This window comes from Hirundo rustica, chromosome 7 (genome assembly GCF_015227805.2).
Source record: "Hirundo rustica isolate bHirRus1 chromosome 7, bHirRus1.pri.v3, whole genome shotgun sequence".
NCBI classification, from domain to species: domain Eukaryota; kingdom Metazoa; phylum Chordata; class Aves; order Passeriformes; family Hirundinidae; genus Hirundo; species Hirundo rustica.
This window is the reverse complement of record NC_053456.1, coordinates 5,479,370-5,500,661: the sequence shown is the minus strand read 5'-3', so window position 1 is coordinate 5,500,661 and position 21,292 is coordinate 5,479,370. Positions and strand designations below refer to the sequence as shown.

Below are 21,292 nucleotides of genomic sequence, written 5' to 3'. Positions count from 1 at the left end.
AAAGGGGGGTGCCAAGAAGATGACATCAGGGTCTTCTTGGTGGTGTCAAGCAATAGAACCATAGAATGGTTTGAGTTAGAAGGTGACCTTGATGATCATCTTGTTATAGCCCCTGCCACAGGCAGGGACACCTTTCCCTAGACCAGGTCGCTCCAAGCCCTGTCCAACCTGGCCTTGAACACCTGCAGGGATGGGGCAGCCACAGCTTCTCTGGGCCATCTGTGCCAGGGCCTCACCACCTTCAATTTTTTTTTTTTTTAAAATCTTATCTAAACCCACTCTTTCCATCTGAACCCGTTCCCCCCTGTCCTGTCACTACGTGCTCTTGTAAATGGCCCTGCCTCATCTTTCCAGTACGTTCCCCTCAAGTACTGCAAGGCCGCAGCTAGGATCACCCTAAAGCTCCTCTCTTCCAGGCTGAACAACCCCTTTGTCGCAGCCCCTCAGGAGAGGGGCTCCATTCTTCTGGACCGGCAAGAGAACACGAAGCCAGGCACAGGAAATTCCACCTGAGCACGGGGAAGGACTCCTTTCTGGAACAGACTGGCCGGAGAGGGTGAGGAGTCTCCCTCAGCGGAGATATTCCAGAACCATCTGGAATGGCTCTGAAGCCACGTGCTCCGGGTCGGCCCCGTGCGCGCCGCCGAGCCGCTGCGGTGGCTGGGAGGGCTCAGCCCCAGCGCCGGCCCGCTCCGCTCCCGCCCCGCCCCGCGCGCGTTCCCGGATGGAAGCGGCGCGTCCCGCGTGACCGCTGCCTCCCGGAAGTGCGGCGGGAGCGGGAGCTGGAGCGGGGCCGTGCGGGAGCCGGGAGGTGCCGAGCGCGGGGCGGGCACGGCCGGGAGCAGCGGGACTCGGCGCGGGCAGCGATGCGGCTCCGCCGCCGCCCGGGCTCGCCGCCTTCGCCTCCCGCCGGGCGCCGGTGACCGTCGCAGCGTCCCCGCCCCGGCGGAATGAGCCCCTCCGCGCCGCCCCGCCAGCGCCGCGATCCGGTACGTGCCGGGCCGGGGGTGCGGGGGGAAAAGCCTTTGTTGTGCCCTCGGGCCCGGGGCAGCGCCGGGGGGTTCTGCGGGAGGCCGGGCCGCGGCCGCCGTGCGCCGGGGCGGGCGGTGTCGGCTCTGCGCGGGCCGGGGATCCGGCGATCCGGCGATCCAGGGTTCCGGCCATCCCCGCCTCGGGCTGCTGCAGGCCCTGGGTGAGCGCTGCCCGCCGCTCGGCCGCGGAGAGCCCCGCGGAACAGCGCGGTGTTTGCCGCCCGTGCCCTCATTACCCCCGCCCCCCCCTCCTCCCCCAAGTGCAGTTTGTTTCGGGAAGTTCACGTCGTGTAAGAAAGCAGAAAAAAAGGTGGGGGAAGCGGGTCAGTCGGGAGGTTGTTCGCCGTCTTTGGGCTGCGGCAGAGTTTGTAGCAGGGGGTGAATGGTGTGTGGGGAAAGCTCCCCTCGGTTCACCGGCTGCGCGCACCATCTTAGACGTGGTCAGGAAGTGGAGTTGACTCAGGCTGGGTTTCACCTGATGATGTCGTCTGCTGAAATTCCCGGGAGTCCGGGGAAATTTGCATCACACTGAGGCTGTTCGAGGGTAGATCTAGGTGAGAAAGGCCGTAAGGAATGGGAAACGGCAAAACAAAGGAAACAGCGGGAGCGATATCGACGAGCTTTCGGTATTTTTTTAACTGTAGGATCCTGAAGTCAGCAATCTCTTTAAAAACGCGGCTTTGCTTTGTGACTGTGTTCTTCATTTCTTTTCTAAAGAGGTGTTAAGAGCCATAAAAAAAAAGTATTTGAACAAAAAAAATTGTCTCGAACCTCCTGCCAGGAAGAACAATCCGTGGCAGTTAGTCAGGGTCCTTCCTTATTCTTATCAGTTCTGCAGAAAGCATTTTGATAGAAATCCCATATGGTTACAGGGATTTTTGCCACAGTGGTTTTGAGCTAAACTATTTGCATGGCTGCCAAGGCATTTTGTTTTAACCATAAGAAAAAAGGTTATTTAAAAAAAAACAAAACAAACCAACAAACTAAAAGTTTCATTATTTTTTTGGAAATAAATATCCCTTTTAAGAGGGGTACTTAGTAGTTACTGTCACTTCTGAAAGTATTTTACCTGGCTTCTCTCTCTGGGTCTTCTAGGATGTGTGACCAGGACAACCAAAAATGTTTGTGAAGGATTTCCAGTGTGTTGCATGGTATTTCTCCCTTGCTCTGTAAAGGGATATTTACTCAGGAAAAGGAAAGTAATTTTTAAATAATATGCCTTTGTATATAAAGCTGCAAACTTGCTACAGGATTTCAGGCTTTGGTACATTAGCAGAAACTCTCTTCATGAAATCTGAGATTTTAAATATCCAGAAATATCCTTGGTGTTATATTCCCTTGAAACAACTTTCTGCCAAACTTTTAACTTTGGTACTTTGCAGCCTGCTTTTAAACTGTCAGTGAAAATAAAGAATTACATTCTGTACTTGCATAGGCGGCATGAGCTACTTGTTGCTATTAAAAACTTGTATATGCTATAGACAAATATAAAATGAATTTGAAAAGCCACCAAGTTTTCTTTCTGGCCCTAGTCACCGATTTCAGCTGCATGCTTTTTACAGTTTTGCATGCTCAGTTGAAATCATGTCAAAGTACTTTTTTTTTTTCCCCCTATGGATTTGGTTTCTCTCTTGATTTTTTTTTTTTTTTTTTTTTTTTTTTTTTTTTTTTTTTTTTTTTTTTTTGGTGCCTTTGAAAACACCTAAACATAAATATCCAGGAGAGAGAGTGGAATCATTTGTCATTATCAGCATAAGTTAGAGTGGAGAAGAAATAACTGAGGACAGCATTAGGAAACAGTTGACTTGCACTTAAATCTCATCTTCATTCATTCTTCCCAAGTTTTCTGTCTGCATTGGTTGTTTTTCCAGCCTTTCATATACAGTCTCTTCACATCTGTTCACTTTTATTCTCTTTACGTCTCATGCCCTTGTAGGAGTGGTGGCAATGAGAAATTTGTCCTGTTGAATGTTTCCAGGCTCTGTGGTATGCCCAGGCATAGGCTTCTGTGTGTCTTGCCTTACAAAACTACCTCAGCCTGCTTTTTTTCTTTCTTGTTGTATTTTGTTATATTTTCCTGTTGATGACAAGTGGATATTTTTGGTGGCTTTTTTTCTCACAGTTTTTGTGACAGGTTTATATGCTCCGTATGGGCATTTCTGTCTCCTTGTCAAAAGCAGTCTGCTTCCTGTGTATTTAACAAAACCTGGTGGAGACTATGGAAGTCTGAAGTGAGATTGTTACACTTCCCAGAAGCTGCAACCTGATACTTGGAGTCATAAAATCCTGGGATCTTCAAAATACTGTGCTCCCGATCAAAGCGTGAAGACTGTGCATTTTGTTGTGTATGTCCTGGGCCATGCATTTTTAGGATGAAATAGAAGGCACTTGCCTCAGTGCTTGTCTAATGACTGTAGTCTCCAAGAGTCTCTTGCACCTAGGCTCTTGGCATTGGCACAGGGTGCCCAGAGAAGCTGTGGCTGCTCCATGCCTGGAAGTGTCCAGTGCCAGGTGGATGGGGCTTCAAGCAACCTGGGATAGTGGAATGTGTCCCTGCCCATGGCAGAGGGGTTGGAATGAGAATGATCTTCAAGTTTCCTTCAAACTCAAACCATTCCACGATTCTCTTTCTCTACAAAATATGTGCATATTCACAATAGACCTTCCTTCCTTTGATTTCTTGAGAAAATTTCCAGTTCATGTTCCTGTGACATTCTGTTGTTTCTTGTCCCACTCGTATCAAAGGCTTCCTATGGAATTGTCCCTTCAAATGGAAGAAGGAAATCTCTCTTTCAGAAGTTTGTGCCAGGCACTCAGTGGATATTTGTTGCAGCTCTGTGAGTGGAAGTGGAAGTATTTTAGTGGTGGTAATGTGGATGTTGTAGTTTTTAACGGAGAGAGGATAGTGGCTTGCCTTAGTTCGGTGGGTGTCCTAAGAAGTGTGTGTAAGTGTGTTACACAGTGTGTGTTTTGCATAAGTGCGGGGTTTTGGTAATGTTTTAGCTATTCAGCTTGTGTGGTGAAATTTTGGCAGGAGTATATGTTCAGTATTGGAAAGAGCTTAACCTAAAAATCCTCAGCTATAAACCTCAACGCTGTTGGTTCCGTTTTATCCAAATTTAATAGCTTTCCAATGTGTTTTTTGGTAGCCAGGTTTAAAATTATTCTTTATCAGCCACAAGGGGGTTTTTTTATGTTTTGTACAAGGAATCACTTTGCAACCATGCATGTATCTGTCAACGTTGTTGTGATGAGTGTTTGCATATAGCATTTGGGAAATGTAGTGGAAAGTCAGATACTCTTTCAGCTGATTCAGAAAGTCATCGGCATGGAATAATCCAGAGAGCTCACATTTCCAAATTCCCTGAATTAGATTACTTATCCTTGATACTACCTTGCATCTCCCAGAAGCCATTTTGTGGTGAAAAATTTTGTACATATACTGCTTTTAATTGTAACAGTCTGCATCAGCTCATCCACGGCAGTTTGTGTGACATTTGCTCCTTGCACTATATTGTGACTTGAATTCTTAAGTAGTTCAAAGGTGAAGTATCATTTGATGTGTAATTTACCTGTGTGCTTTACAGAAAGGAAAAGGAATTGTGTGCCAGGGAGAATGTGACAGAATAGCTCTTGGCATAGGCAGTGCTGCTGCTGGTGGAGTAAATGTCTCCAGCAGTTGGGAAACTTCCAAAGTTCACGGGGTGGGAACCTCTTATTGTTGTGCGGTGGAAAGGATCACTGGGTGAAACTTGGGAGCCAAGCTTTCTCTTGGCCTCCTTCCTGGTTGTTCCTTTAATGTTTGTCCCCTTCCAGGAGCTCACTTACCAGTTGGTCAATTCTTTTGCAAAATCGATTCATGAGTAGGGCGACGAATGGAGATGAAGGAAATGGGGGGATGATGACTTGCACTAGATTTCTTTCAAATGCCTTGTTTTCTTGTGTACTGAATGTTCAGCAAATTAATTAGACCTGGGGGTCTCTAAAAGGGTTTGGGGTGCTTGCATCAGTGGTTGCTTCCTGAACAACTGAAATTAGGTGTAGGTGCAGAACTCTGGCCTGAGGAATAGCTGGTATAACTTTCTCCTCTGGTGTCCTACTTTCTAGCTCTGTTCCATGCTGACTTCTTCTTTGGAAAAGTTCACAAAAGCTTTCATTTTCCTGGCTTTCTTTATTCATATTTGGTTTCTGATTGATGAATCTGCTTTCTCCATTAGCGTGGCCTGTAGCCTATGAAGGACAGATGATTCCAGTACACAGAGTTTAAGTTAAAAATCACTGGGTTAAGTCGAAGTAAAATCTGAACACAAGTTATTTGTTGTTCCAAGTGCTTAATAAATTAATCTAGTAATTCAGATTAGCTAATAATTTCTCTAAATTCTTTAGAGGAGACACATGTTTACTGTCTTCACAGAAGACAGTGGGGCTCTGAATTACTTCATCTGTAGACATTACTTCAGCAACAAAACTTACCACTCTTTAGTGGCAATTTTTCTTAAATTTTAAAACAGATAGATTCCTTGTTAACTGAGATGAATTTCAGAGTTACTTGTTTGTAATCAAAACTCTTGAAGATAAAACCAGAACTGCTTGGTAACGAGTTTATATAACGAGCGGTTAATATAGTTTGCTTCAGCTTCAGGGATGGAGAAATATATAATGAAAATTTTAAATTTTAGCTTCTTTTTGTAATTATCAGATGTACCAGTGGGCACGCTGATATGTACATGTCAAGCTGAGTAACTGTTCTTGTAACAGGACAAAATACTCATTTTAACTAATGTGCCTGTGCTGTGTGCAAAGTTAATTGCAGCAATTATTTGTGTACATATGGATTTATATCTCTTTTTAGGTGGGTTTTTTTCATGCATTTGGAAAGTTCCGTATAGAATCTGTATGAACTGATTGAAAGTCTTATTATTTCAGTTCTGAGAATGTTATTCTGAGGATGAAGTTGTCTGAAATCTCTGGCTGATTTGTGTGGTTGCAGGTTAATGTAATGCATTGCTGCTCTGACTGTCCAAGTGGGTGTGATCTCACTCTTGGGTCTGGCACTGCACTTGGCATATGGTGGTTTCAGGGGAATGAAATGTATGAAATCTGTTTTCAGTGGGTTTTTCTGATCTCTGCAGAATGTGTCAAGGTAGATTTTTGTTTATGTGCATACAGCAAGCAAATTTAAATTAAAAATGGTAGCAGAATAATATTTGTGTTGCGATGGGTGATACAGCTTCTAAGAAACTGAAACTTCTTATACTGAAGAAGTTTGCATAAATGTATTTCATGCAAGTTTTGCAAAATCCACTGGGCAGGTGGTTGATCCAGGCAAAAAAATACAGTAAATAAATCTGAAAGATATGGATTTCTACTGTTGCATCTCATGGGAAGCTTGTGATTAGGGGAGTTCCTGTCTTGCTTATGGAAAAGAAAAAAGCCTTTTTAGTAACATTCTGCTAAAGTGGGGGTTTTCCCTTTTAAGGAAAAAGAGAGGAAGGAAAGACAGAGGAAAAGCATTCTATAACTAGAAGTAAAAGAACAGCTTCCATAGGCGGTAATCCGCTCAGAATTTGTGTGTGGCGAACTTTATACTCAGAGATAGTTCCTATGATTAGTTATATTAATAACATCATCAGGCAAAATCCACCTTTATTCTGTAGTCAGTACTTTTGAATACTGTTTTACAGGCCAGGCATAATTTTTAATGATTAAATAGCAGTTGTGTTTGGAAATGTGCCATCCCCTCCAACAAGTGTGAGACTCTGCTCACTGAGTGCTGAGGGGAAAGATATATGGCAGTAACATCATCTAGTGCTAGTCTGGGTTGCTAATAAATTAGAGTGTCTGAGCCTTCAGAGGTTTCCAGAGTCACTTGTAAAGAGGGGCTCGGCGCTTGGTGTTGGCTGACTTCTTGATTTCCTGATAGTAAATCGCATTTTTTCCTGCTGTTTTGTTTCTCTGCTCTGGGAGAGCACTTTCCTGTGGCAGCCCTGCTCCATGTGTGTGCGAGGCCGCCTCGTCGGGATGATTCACGGCGCGGTTGTGTCTCCTGCGGATGGAGGCAAAAAAAGCAGCAGACTCAGATCTGCTTCTGGTCTGCCTTGTTTGACAGCACCCAAAGATGAAACCAAATCTATTTACTCCGCAGCCAGGCCACCCTGACAGGCCTGTGCCAGCCTCTTTGCCTTGCTACTTACTTGGGAAATTCTGTCTTGAGCAACTAAGACTGTGTAACTGGGGAAACTGCCAAGCTTTGGATTGTTTTTGTAGTGTAAAAAGGGATCTTAAACAGATTATATCAGAATGGTTCTTAAATCCTGAAGTATAAGCAAAACTTGCATGTTTTTTGAGCAATAGAATGGTAGAAGTTGTCTACTTGCCTTTGAAATTCAGAAGCCAGATTCTGTTGGATTGATTTGAGAGCTGGACTCAATCAGCCTTCCAACTCAAGATGTTCTATGAACTTTTAGAGTTTTCTTTGTCTGTGTGGGTCTAAACCAGTTCAGCTGCGGTGCAATCCTGAGATGTCAAGTTTTGCTTGCATTGATGGCTTTTAGAGATTACTGCTTCATATTCACCAAAGCCAAGTGTGTGTGCAGCTCTACCTCTTGACCTGCCTGTCTTTCCTAGGATGTGTCCAATCAGCTGTTGAGGATTAGTTCAATTTCAGGACTGTTGGGGCAAATTTGCATTAAATGCAGTGTGGTCCTCTGGCAGAATTGAGTTTTAAGCCTTTTTCCTCAATTTCCTAGCTTTAAAATATTAGTTGTTTTTTGCACAAGGTCTGACACTCAGGCATAGAGGAGGCCTGAAATGAGCTGTGAGTCTCAGAGTCTCCAAGATGCTGCTGTGTGCCCAAATCTGACCGCTGCTTTGGCATGAGAGGTAACAGGGCAACAAATGACTGACCAACCCCCTCCTGACAACATCTGTGAATATGCACTTTTGCCCTTGCTGAAAGCTGTTGTCCCAATTCCATGTAAGCTTTGCAGGTGATGCCAGTCTGCAGAAGTTAAAGAGGAGAAGGTTCTGCTGCTCCGTACAGCTCCTTTGCAGCAAATGAAAGCACTTGTTTCCAGAGTACAGGCCAGTGCTTTTCACAAATCATACGGATTTTTAAAGAAAAGAAAACCAAAACAACCCAAACCACCCTAGACTAGCTGTGAATCTGCTAAAGACAGATATTTTTTTGTTACAGTTGAAATCAACTTTCTGTTGGCTTATACAACCCCTGTTCCAAGTGCAAAGAAGAAAGTTAAGATAAGCATTTTCGATTTGGTGAACTCTTGATTGTGTGTAACTGAAGCATTTACGGAAAGAATGTCTTCATTTAATATACTTTCACATGCCAGTGATTTGTTGGAGTAAGAGTAATGGAGTGAAACTAAGGAGGGGAAAAGATCGCTTTGGCTGTATACCAGGCAACAAACCCCGACAGCAATAGATTATTTGAATAGAATAGTTTCCCAAGAGGAATTGTGGTGGAAATACCCCTCTTTTGGGTCCTGTAAAACTAGATTGGGCCATGAAAATGAAAAAATGCTGGAAGAAATAATCTTGCATTTCTTCTCCAGGGAAATGTATAGATGAGTGCTGTAGGGAATGGCCTGGGACATCTAATACAGAGCACAGTGGGTTTCCTGTATTAGAGAACAATAATGCAAGGCTGATGCTGGGGGATTTTTATCAGCTTGGCTGATGTAAACTAGACAGTTTTAGCTTCAGCTCGGCTGAGCACTTGGGCTTTCTCACAGCTGAGGTAAAATTCAACTTTATTTTTCAAAGCCCTGGGATAGGAAAGAAAATTTAGAGAAAAGTCTGAAAACAGCATGTACACAACCTCACAGTTTTTACAACTAATGGTATTATCTTGCTAATTTTGAGCTGTTGACTTCAGTGTCATCAGTCATAGCTACACCATCATCCTTCTGAGAAGTTGGGCATTTCCCACGTGCTGGGTGTTTCCTTGCTACGGCTTTTTTGCTGGAACCACCATGAGGATGTGCTTCTAAATTCTGGAGTCTTAGCTGCAGCTATTTTGAGATGTCTGTGACCCCAGCTGCCTGGCCTCTCTCTGCTGGAGTTTACTGTCCCTGAGCAGGGGTGACAGAGTGTATATGGAGTTTCTCAGCTGTCATGGCCAGTCCATGGTAGTATTTTTTTTTTTTTTTCTTACTGGGAAAGTGTAGAGAGAGTCATGGATTGCCTCGTGGTGTGGCTGCTGATTGTGTCTGCTGGCAGGGCACAGGCTTCCAGCAGAGCTCTGGGATGGCAAGGGTGAGATGCTAAGCATGAAGCACACAGGAGCAGCCAGAGCTTCTGATTTAAGCCCAAAAGCTTGGGTTTGTGTAAACTTGGTTGCTATTGCATGGTTCCATAGCAAACATATACTTAAATAAGCATTTTTTAATATCATGTTCTAAAAAACCCTCAAACCTTTTTAACTGTTAGGGTTCTACAACACTCTTCAGTGTTGTAGAAGTTTCCTGTGTGTAGCCCAACTGCTGTTCCCTTATTTTGCCCCAAAAAGGAGAAATTTTTCATGTTGAAAGTACAGCAGATAATGTAAAGTGGAGTACCTCCTTAACCTGTAAGTTTTCTAACTTAGGGGATGGATATATGTTACTGCAATTGTGTAAGAATGAGTAATTCTGTTCACTCAAGTGATGCAGTGATGGATGGGGATTAAAATCAATAAATGCTAAACGCTGTATTTAAATTTTTGTAGGTATATCTTGAGTGTGTTTTCGGAGGAGATAATAACTGAACAAATTGGAAAACTGTCTGAGCTTAATAGACCTTTCAGACATCTGTTATTGTGTTATGGATCATCCAGCAGGAATTAGTTTAATAGTTAGCTGTTTAGGAAATACAACAGCAATTCTTTCAGAAAGATCAATTGTGAAGGGAGGGAAATCCTCCTAATTAAGAAAACAATCCCATTTATTGTAAAGTTGGTTTTTTTTTTCTCTAATTACTAGTAAAAATGGTAGGAATTCATGTAAGCTTAATTGGCTCATAAGGCAAACTCTTAAACAAACAAACAAAAAAATTCAAGCCATAGATGTTTCATGCCACCAAATAAGTGTGACAGGTGGTGGGTGGCTGTTACACAAATCAATCTGTGATCAATGAGAAGGGGACATGGCTTTTTTCAGTCTTAAATAGTTTGGCCTTCATAAGCTGATGCTGCCTAGAACTGTGTGATCCAGGTGGAGCAGTGCAGAAGTAACTGTCTTTGCCCTTAGAATGTCTTTCACTTCAGACATAGCTATTTTGGTTGGGTTTTTTTCCTTCATTTTTATATTCATAAATGTATTCTTTCTCAGCCAAGAAGTGAGAGGATGATGTTTTTCCCAAGAATTTGCCTTCTCTGTAATTTGAAAAATGAAACTGATTCCTTTAACAAATATTGATAGTTTGTATATCACACTTGCATATTAATTATATAATGCTATGTAATACTTTATTCACTGGTGATCATTTAATGAGGGGAAATTAAAAAAGTGTCTCTGTAACTACACCATATTTATTTTGAATGGGTTTTTGGGAGTTGATATTACTGAATAACGGATTTACCTTGGATTTTCTGTTTTTTAAAGCCAAGCCCTCAAAATTTCACAAACTGTATTTGGTTTCTAAATTATGTATTTACTAGGAATAAAAAGTTGGAAGAACAGAATGTTATTTACCAGTTCAACTTCAGCAGGTGTTCTTTATTTCAGCCTGTGATGAAATATCAGTATTTCCAGGGAGGGGACAAAAAATAAATTCCTAACACCTTTGCATTTTGTGCAATGTTGAGCCCTGCTCAGGAAAAAAACTGTCACCATCCAAGTGAAATATGAGGCACATGCACTTGGAATTTGTTGGTGTGATCCTGGAGGGAACCGCTTTGATCCTGGAGGCCCGAGCCAAGGGAAGAAGGGATGCCGGAAGGGAGAGGCTCAGCAGGAACTGATCACTGAGTTCCCAATTCCTCTCATCCTTGAGGGAGCAGGACAGGGTCACTCATTCGCTTGGGGGACTATCCTTGGGTTGGATTCTGGCAGTCTGGATTTGACTTTTGGGGTGTATTGGGTTCCCTGCAGAGGACAGTTGGTTGAACCATTCCTACCAGCAATGTGCTGCCTGCAGTCCCTCACTGACCATTGCTGTGGTCAGTGCTAGTGTGCACCACCTTGTGTGCAGCTGCTCCACTGTGCAGGCCCTGGGAGAACTCCCCTGCTCTGAGCTGCTCCTAACAGGGCAGCTCTTCAGACAGGTTTATGAACTGTTTTGTGGGGTTATTATTAATGGGGGCATAGAAAATTCTTTGAGTGTTCCTATTCTTAACGAGCCAGTCACTCTTTTCAGTGAAAAGGTTGAGGTAATTCCAGTGCGAGATGTAAGAGACTGGGAATGTGCTCTTGTCTAACTCTGAGAGGTTGGAAAGTAACTTTCTTTAGAATAATGTTGATAAATACTCAATTTCAGAGAGGGGAAACAAAATAATATTTTTGAAAGTCATGTTGTTGATGTAGGAGGTCATTTCTAATCTTATGATCTCTCCTTAAAAGTTAGGAAAATGGAGATCCAGCTTTTGATGAAAATCTGCGCAAATACATTTTTTGGAAGGTAGCCTGTGCTTTCTTTGCACTATGTGCAGGTAATTAATTAACAGTAATCAATTTCAGATGGCTTTAAGTTTAGTATAAATATTTGTTTGGCTACGATGGCACTTCAGTTAATTCATAAATAAAATATGCTTTGAAAAATCTCCTTTTTTTCATGTTATTTCTGCGTGCTTGCTCACTGTAGGAGGATCAGCTTCTTGAACATCCTAATTTAACAGAATCTGGTTTGTTTGCTGAGCGATTATCAGGTGAAGCCAATACTGTAACAGACCAGTAGAAGAAGTGATAAGCCCATCATATTTGGGGTCTGAAGTATAAGCAAAGAACCTTTGACCTTTTCTTTCTTTTTTTCAAGACAGTGAACACAAACTGAATTAAATCAGCACTGATTGCTGTACAACATTCAGTATATCACTTCATTAGAAAAAAAAACCCAAACGAACTTGATACTCTTTAAAAATACATCTTATTTTCCTTTTGAAAACCAGAAACTTCTTTGACCCCATCCATTAGAGGCTGTTTTCCTGTTCCCAGTGCATGTTTGCCCTGATGGTCAGACATTTCTGCCTGGCAGAACGGCCACACAGACTGGTTTGTTAGGCTGTGTCCAGACAGGCACAGCATTGCCTGAAAACTCTTGGAGCTGTTGTCTGATAATGTTCCATTATTTCTGCTGCTTTGTTCATGATAACCTGCAGAGTAATAAATGCAGGTTCTAGCATGAAAATTGTCCCTCTAAGTTGTTTCATCCTGCAGATAGCAGACCTGTCTTCCTGCACTTCACTGATTTCATTCCACCCAGTCGTTCTCCGACTGGTTTTGTGAACTCCACCTCTCTCTGTTCCCAACCATTTGGTCTAATAGGCTGTGATGAGGGGTTGGTACTTGGAAAACCATTTTGTCAGAGCTGATGACAGTGGCTAATCAATGATTCATAAACAATTTCTTCAGAGTAGTATTTAGTCTCCTCCCCACGCAGAGCACGGTAGAAGGAAGTGGAGTTGCATCTCTTGTTCTCACCTTTAGGCTGCCTGTGCAGGGTCCACTTTGCCCTGGTGGCCACTCAGTGTGGGCTGGCTCTCAGTCTGAGGACTGCAAAAGTCCTTTCCCAAAAACCCCAACACTTCAGGATAGCATCTTGAAAGCTTGTCTCTCACCTTGTAGTTCTGGTAAATATTCCCATGACACTGCCCAAATCCCAATTAATTGATTAAGTGAAGTGAAGGGCAGATCTGCAGTACTGCTGAACCATTTCCATCCTTCACCCTGTCTTTTGGTATGTGTTAACAGAACATCAGAAGCTCTGTTTATTCATTCTCCCATTATTCAGTTTGTCTTGGTAGGTCCTTTGTTTTTCTTAAGTTGTGTGCTCAGGCATACTCAAAAATAGACAGCTCCTCAACACAGACTCCCAGTATCAAGGATTTAAAGTTACTGTTTTCTACCAGTTTTTTCAGTCTAAAAATGTGATTGGCTTAGTAAATCCATGCCAAAAAAAAAAAAAAAAAAAAAAGAGGTGTAAAACTTCCTCAGAGATGTATCTAGACATGAAAATCAGTTGTCTGGTGCTAGTGCTGTAGAGGGGAAACTTTATAAGAAGCTGAGGCTATTGAGAAGGACCTGAGAAGTGTACTTAGGTAAAACCAGGCCTTCTTTAAATAAAGGCCATGCAGAAGGTGGAAGCAGCCTCTGAAGCACAGATGCCCTGGGTAGAACAGATACAGACACAAGGCAACAGATGGACCTGAAAGTAATTGCAAATAACTACCTTTGCTTAGAGTTAAATTCTCAGTGAATCAAGCTGGTTTAGCTGTGAGACAGGAGTGGGCAGATAACTACTGGTAGCTGGCCCAAGGTCACTGAACGCTTTCTTAAAAGAGATTCTGTACAGCAGTTATTTTCAGGCTTTTCCAATTTAGAAACCCCTTCAGAGCAAATTTGGCACAGATCTGCTGTTCCTTCATGGTTACTGGGAGCTGACTGGTCTAATGGGCTGAAGAATTGAGGTGCAGATGAGAGACGAGACAGTCCTGTGCATCTCATGCAAATGACAGAATAAGGAAAGGGCTGTATTTCTTCATGCTTTTAGCTCTGGAGAATTGAGGAGCACCAAGCAGGTTCAGTAAGGCTGAGGTAAGCTATTCTAACCCTTTCAGGATATGGTGGTGTCTCAAAATCCAATGCATTTGGGGAACAGCTTCAGGTGTCACCACTGAGTAGGATGTGCTTCCAGAAATAATGGTAATTTAAGTGCTGATGTTTGCTAATGAAAGCAAAAGTTCATGTGTATCCTTCCCGGGAATTTTTCTCTGGGTGGTTCTGTACAGAGAATCAAAACCAATTGTAAACATGTAAGCAAAAACTATGTGGACACAACATGCACAGTGTAGGTGTTTCCTGCTTAAAAAAAAATATGAAACAACCAAATTCAGTTGTCTTAAATTTAGGGATGATGTTTGTTTTTCATTTATGAAAAGTACTAATGAAATACTGAATGTTGCCACAAATAAAAGTTTTTTTGGGGGGAAACTCATTTTTTAGATAGCTGAGTTGTATTTATGATTAGTTTTCAATGTCTCAGGGATCCATATCTTACAGGAGAGCTATTCAGTATTTTGTTTTCACCCTGTCATATCCGATCTGTTGGTAGAGATTCTTTAAGGGATATGATTATAAAGCATCTGCTTCCTCATCTGGTAAAAACTGAGAATTAGCTTTCTTTTCAAGGTCTTGTACTTCTGTGATTCAGAGCAATCGCCTGTCAGCAGACTTTGATGAGGAAGGGCTGCTTCATACCATGAATGAGAAGCAGTACCAGAAAGGCAGAGGGGAAGACATCCAGTGAGGATCATAGAATTTCACTGAACAGAATTCTTCCAGTAGGAATAATGAACTTATTCACTTCATGACTGAATTGTACATGCTCTTGCAGTGTCTTTTTACTAATGTTTGCATAAAACCTTGATTCTAAGTATTGCTCCATCCCTGGAGAGTTCCATCATGATTAGTGATGTGCAGTCCCATCTTTTGAGGAAGACAATGCTGTTCTATCACAGCTGAAAAGAGCTGTACAGTGAAGCAATCAAATGTTGCAGCATGATGGTTGCTTTTAAGTGATAGCAGGATATGTTTAAAGAAACTTTCTGTACTAAGAGAAAATGTTTTGTGGCAGAAAGAATTGATTTTTTTTTTTTTCTGGTTTGATTAGGATTCATTTCACTTCAGAGCAGTTTAATGAAGCAGCTTAAGTGAGAAGCTGTGCTTGTGGCAGGAGTCTGTCCACAGCTGACAGCAGACCCTCCCTTAAAGGAGAGCCAGGCAGGAACCCAGAGCTGCCCTCTCGTTGCCCACCTTCTTTCATTAGCCAGGCCCAGTTACTGCTGTGTAGCCAGGTGTGAGGGATCTGGGCAAGTGACTCAGTTCCTGATGGGCAGCAGGAGCTGTAGTGCTGTGGCAGGCAGTGGTAGTTCATGTCAGAATCCCTTTATTTGTTGTTGGGAGTTGACTGGAACTGTTTTCCTGCTTTGTCCTTCGAGAGGGATCAAGCATGTGGTTGTGGTGATTATAGTTCTTTGGCTGTGTCTGTTAGTGTTAAAGATAGAAAGCATCTGTGAAAGAAAATACTGCTTGAAATGCAGGTTTGATTTCTTACCCTCCATTCAGAAATCTCAGGGTGTCTGGGTGAAAAACTGAGGCAGTGTACTAATACCTGAGTGCTCTAGGTACTCTGCAAATCAAAGGGGGAGAGCCTGAAGAAAGTTATAACACTTCTGGAGTGGCCAAAGTGGTAATTTGCAAAGGGGGCGTTGAAATCTTGTCATTAGTGGTGGTGTGTGATGCAGAGGTGCTTATTTTTGTAAATTATTGTGTGAGGGCTCGGCCTGCAGGTTTTGAGCACCAGTGGTTATTAATGTGTGACACCCAGCAGAGCCATTGTCCTCTTTTCAGGTTTAATTTTCAGATGCATCATTCAATAAACACAGTAAAATGAGTTTTTGTATTTCCCACACCTAAAAAGGATGGACAAAATGTATGAATTACTTTTTTTAGGGAAATTACTGAAGCTTGGATTGCTCTCTTGATCCTATAAGCCTGCAATACGTGGCAATGTCAAGGGTTCCCACCCCACCTCCTCCTGGGGAGATGTCCAGTGGACCTGTGGCTGAAAGCTGGTGTTACACACAGGTAATCTGCATCAAAATGGCTCTGTTTTCTATTACTGTCATAAAAATTGTTAAAAAAAATAATTATCCTTATTGATGTATTGAAAAAACATAGCTGACAATCTGAGTAGTTCTCATAGTTAATGCTTGATATGCAGGTTAAATTTTCTTAACATTTTCTGATCTTTTGTTCAGGTTAAAGTAGTAAAATTTTCATACATGTGGACCATTAATAACTTCAGTTTTTGCCGTGAAGAAATGGGTGAAGTTTTAAAGAGTTCTACATTTTCATCAGGGCCAAATGACAAAATGAAGTGGTAAGGTCTTTATTTGAGCAAGTGCTTTGGTTTTGTTTTGGGGTTATTTTGCTCACAGAAATTGTAAAGTTAAATTACAAATAAATATTAAAACTTGGACACTTCTTGAAGTGTTACTGTAGGTATGGATTGGTTCTAATTTCAAAATATCAGCAATCACAATGGAAGCATTTATTTCAGTAGTATTTACTATTGTGTCTACTATGTGTAGAAGTATTTTTGAATTTATTTGGGGTACCATTTAAAAATTACAATTTCTCCATTTTTTTTCAGGTGCCTGAGAGTGAATCCAAAGGGATTAGATGATGAAAGCAAAGACTACTTGTCATTGTATTTGCTTTTAGTCAGTTGTCCGAAAAGTGAAGTCAGAGCAAAATTCAAATTTTCCCTGCTTAATGCTAAAAGAGAAGAAACAAAAGCAATGGGTAAGGGAATATTAATGTGGTTTTGTAAAAACATCAGCAATGTAATTTTTTTTTCAGTTGAGAGCAGAATTTAATATTGAGATAAACTTTTAAAATACCTTTTTTTAATTTCCTTTTAGGAACTTAATTATAAAGTCCTGTTCATGTTTCACACATTTCTGATCACTGAGCTATGTTAATCCTATCCTGAGCAGTATAAATTACAGCACATTGCCAACTGCTGTCACTCCAGGTTCTTGTCACTTAGTTTTTCCAGCAGATTATTCTTGTTTCCTGTTGGTAGAGGTGTATTTTCTTGTTTGTAGCTACAGTGGAAGTGTTTGATTTCCATTATTAAATAGGATAAGCAGACTTTTTTTTTTTTTTTTTGTGGCATCCTTTATAATATTTGGTCTATTTCAGCTGATTTACACTGTAATCACTCTTAAAACATGTGCCATGTACCCAAGGGATTAGAAGATTATTTTTAATAACGGGTGATTTGATTTAATTGTTGTGCTGATATGAAAAATGCATGGAAGGCTCTTAGTTTCAAACTTGTGAGCACAACCTTCATTGGAAATGCTTTTTGGGAAAGCTGGGATTCTTGTGGAAATGAATAATTTAATGCTGATCTGCACTGAATTTGTTCTGCTGCAAGTCCTGTATATGAAGAATATCTGTTTTTCTTCCCTTCTTCTACTCCAGGACTTAAGAGATGTTTCAGGAACTGTTTTGTTTGCGTGTTCTGCATTTCTTACAAAACGTCTGTAGTTCTGCAGTGTTTATACAAAAAAAGTTTACACTATTTCTCCTTAAGTAACTAGGCCCACTTGGAATCTTCAAATTAAATCCACAGAACTGAGTTCAAATGTAAAAATTAAATTATTGGACTATTTGGAAGGAAGGTTGCTATCTATGTTACACTCAGCTAATCCTTTTACAGTGATAGTGATGGTTTTTTCCAGTCCCTGCAAACTTCCTTCTGGAGCTTACATGAGCAAAGCTACACTTGTGTGCGTTTGGGGAATTGTTTGGAGAATGTGTACGTTTGGACTTGACACAGTCCAGGAGAGGATTGGTTATTTGTAATAAAATGTGAAACTGCATCAAAAACTGTTGGTAGAGCTAATCCTAGAAGCACAGAGATGTTGAGTTTGCCCAGGAGCTCTGGAGGCTGGCTGGCCCCAAACCCCTGCTGAAAACAGGGTCAGTTTGCTTGGGCCTTGTGGTGCTATGACATCCCCAAGGATGGAGACTCCACAGCTTCTCTGGGCAATCTGTTTTAATCTTTAGCCATGTCCTGCTGGCCCTTTTTGCCTTAGGGGTTCATTGTGGGTTCTTGTTGATTTGTTGTCCCCCATGACCCCAGTCTCCACTGACCTGTTTGTTCCTGACCAGTGGGTCTGTAGCAAGCACCCAAATCCTGACCCATCAGCTCTCTGCTGGTTCATCATCCACTGCAGTGCCAAAAACCCTGCGAGTGGGTGTGTCTTCAGCTTCTGCAGTAGTAGCTGTGCTGTGTTTGGCACCACAGGAGTTATAAATATTTTTTCACTTTGGGAAATTACTGACAGAAGTCTTATTTCTTGGACTCTCCAGCCATTTGCCACCTGCTTCTGTAGATGCTGTGTATTTATTACACAGGAAAATGATGCCCCACTTCCGATATCCTTTGTAAATTGATAATTCATGCATAGGCTGCTGCTTCAAGGGATGAAGCTGTGTATGAAACAGATAGCAAACTAATATTTTAAATTTTCTAGAAGAAAAATACATTTGGACTATTATGCTGCTCCATTTTGGTTCTTAATTTTTGGGGTTAACATGGGGTTGTTGCTGCTAAGAGTAAAATCCAAGTCTGCAGAATAAAGAAGTGGGCTAAATCTAGAGAAGAAATTTTTCAATGCTTTTGGGAACATGATTTTCTGATTTTTTTTTTTTTGTTTGTTTTTTTCTTCAATGTTACGAGGTTAAAAGTTGGTGAAAGTGTGAAAACACTAATCCAGATGCTGAAAAAACATGACAATTTTTTTTTAAAACGTGATTTTTTTTCCTTGGTATCCAGATTTTCAAATGTGAACAGTGTTGGGTGTTTGTGCTGCTGCCCTCAAAGCCCACACTGCACTTGAGTGAGTGCATTTCTGTGCTGCTGTGCTCTGCATGGGCAAGGGGCTGTTGATACAGGAGTGTGATGAGGTGATAGGGACAGAGAAACCTCACAGCTCCTGCAGTGTCAGCTCCTGGGTGGCTCTTCAGTGTACTCTGAAAATACAATGAAAATCCCTGCAGGATATTATGCTTCATATAATCCTAGCAAAGAACTGCTCTGAATATAATTTTTCCAGCTCTTGGAGGTGAGGGCAGCGTGTGACACGTGTGTGTTTTCTGTGGTTCATGCTCAAGAGTGTTCAGTGCTGCTGCCAAGGTCAATGGTGTAGGGAAGTCTGGCTTTGCTGATGGCTTTATTTTGGAGGCTGTAGAAGGAATGGTATTTTAACAGATTCTGTTGTGAAAAATGCTTTGCTTTTATTACAGACTTCTGATTTAAACTTCTAAAGTGCTTTCTGGAAGGCTGAGGCATCTCTGCATACAGCAAAGGAGATGGTGGAGTGTTTCTTGCCCAGCTTTTTTGGAATGAAAGAGAAGTTCTTTATTAAAGAACTCTTCATGAGATCCCTCCCCACACCCCCCTCTGCTCTTATTTCAGTATTCTTACTGTGTTCATTTTGAACAGTCTTTATAAATTTAATTCAGAATGTGCCTTATTCTACTTAGATTCTCAAAGCCATTCCCAAATAACCTCTTTCCCATAATTTATTTAAAATATATTGTGCTCTTTCCTGCGGTTTAATTTGGACAGCAAGTGGCCACTTTTCAGTCAACCAGCCATGTAAAATGTGTGATCTTACTGAATTTACAAGTGTTTGCACTGAGATGACTGTGAGAATTCTTTTTTGGCTGTGAACATTAGGGGGGAAAAAAAGTTATCACAGCAAATGTGATGGATTAAAAAAATTAATTATTATAACTAGGGCCAAAAGGAGAATATAATTAATATCTTACAGGACCAAATAATAGCTTAGAAGTTGAAAGCTTTCCTTTCTGTTTTGCTGTTTTAATGCTTTTACTGTATCTCAAATTAATTTCAACCTGTGAAACAAGATTTTCCATTTCAGGAAGAAGTCAAACCAGATTGTTATGACAACTGCAGAGGGTTGTCAGGCTGGGTTTGTGGTGACAAATTCATTGTGATGGTGCTTCCCTCTGAACAATTCCTGTTTTGACACATTGGCATTCTTAAACACTCACTGCGAAACTCCTTGTGCTGGATGATGCCTGAGAGATCTAAGGAGATAATATGGTTTGAATTACAAACTGTGCTCCACTAAATTCTATCAAGTGTTTTATAAAATAACTCTTATTACAATATTAAAAAGGTTTTAAGCAGTTCTGTGTTTTCTAGAAACGTGACACGTGATCCAAATGTGTGAAACTGATGAATTTTTTTATTAACGCTTAGTCTTGATGAGGAATTAGGTGTTATTTGTTAATATTTCCCCTAAGCTTGTTGTATTTGTGCACAATTTTTTATCAGAAAGCCAAAGAGCGTATCGATTTGTTCAAGGGAAGGACTGGGGATTTAAGAAATTTATCCGAAGAGATTTTTTACTAGATGAAGCTAATGGTCTTCTACCAGATGACAAGCTTACACTATTTTGTGAGGTGAGTATTAATTTTTAAGTAATAAAATTTTAAATAAAGTGTTTCCTCCTCTAATAAATAGAGATTCATGTTGATTTTTAACAGTAATGTACTCTAAAATTGTCTTCTGAAAACCATAAGCTTGGTAAAATATGCATTACTTTGTCTGCATTGCGTTTTGTTCTATTTTTTTGGTGCTTATACACTGACGTGTAGAATTGTATTGAATTGATCACTTGTAAACTGCTGGGCTTCTCCCTGAATTTGCTACAGTTAAGTCAGAATTGACTGTAGAATTATTTATGCCAGAGGTGGCTGGTGTGTGCTGTCTATAGAAATGCTGTTTTACTGCGGTCACTTTTATTTAAGGAAGTTGTGTTTGGAATTAGAGGGTTGGTTTTCGCTAGATAAGCAGAACGAAATGTTCACATACTGGTTCGCATTGTAAAACAAGCCCAACTGATGGTCAGAATGTATATTCCTTAAATATCCTAATTGATGGCTAAACAATGAACAGGTCTTTCCAATAAACTAAATGCTTTATTTTTTGGCTAGTTGTTACATTTTGTTTTCTGAGCAAATTCAAGTAGAAAAATCTTGTAGAAGGTGTGCTTGATACTGAAAATTAATTTTGAGAGCTGTGGTATAAATTTAACTTCATGGTGTATTGTGGATCATATAATTTATGTTCATAACCTAAATTTTCCTACTAAATTTCAGTAGAAAGCTTACTCTGTTAAAAATGGAAAGTAGAGAAAGTAGCAGTGTAAGTGGAGTGTATGTTGAATATACATTGGCTGGTTATCTTGGCTGCCATAAAGTGATTACTGACTTAGGAGGATGATAGATGCTCTAACTGCTAATAAATTTGCTTTGATCTGTGTATTTACAGGAAATGTGTAAAATTGTCTTGGCAAGATTACAATTTAATTATATGTCATTATGCTGGGTAGAAAGAATAATTGAAATGTGGCCCTTGAGACTAGATATTGCAAAAAATATAGTGCATCTTATTTTCACTTAGACAAGTTAAATTAGCTGCATGATAAATTTGTTATG

The 21,292-nt window shown here is 41.0% G+C and overlaps 1 protein-coding gene across 5 annotated transcripts in view; it reads left to right on the top strand.

Moving 5' to 3' along the window:
• Positions 1-891: 891 nt before the first annotated feature.
• SPOPL (speckle type BTB/POZ protein like) overlaps positions 892-21,292 on the top strand; it is a 33,158-nt gene continuing 12,757 nt past the window's right edge. Inside the window, exons 1-5 of one of the 5 annotated variants that reach the window (XM_040069475.1) lie at positions 892-989; positions 15,695-15,829; positions 16,003-16,124; positions 16,398-16,549; positions 20,127-20,254. In XM_040069475.1, coding sequence (XP_039925409.1) covers positions 15,752-15,829; positions 16,003-16,124; positions 16,398-16,549; positions 20,127-20,254 — 480 coding nt within the window. In that variant the 5' untranslated portion in view covers positions 892-989; positions 15,695-15,751. Of the gene's footprint in view, positions 990-13,758; positions 13,778-14,978; positions 15,283-15,318; positions 15,432-15,694; positions 15,830-16,002; positions 16,125-16,397; positions 16,550-20,126; positions 20,255-21,292 lie in introns of those variants that run through there. The other 4 variants (XM_040069477.1, XM_040069474.1, XM_040069478.2 and 1 more) reach the window with 4 other exon arrangements.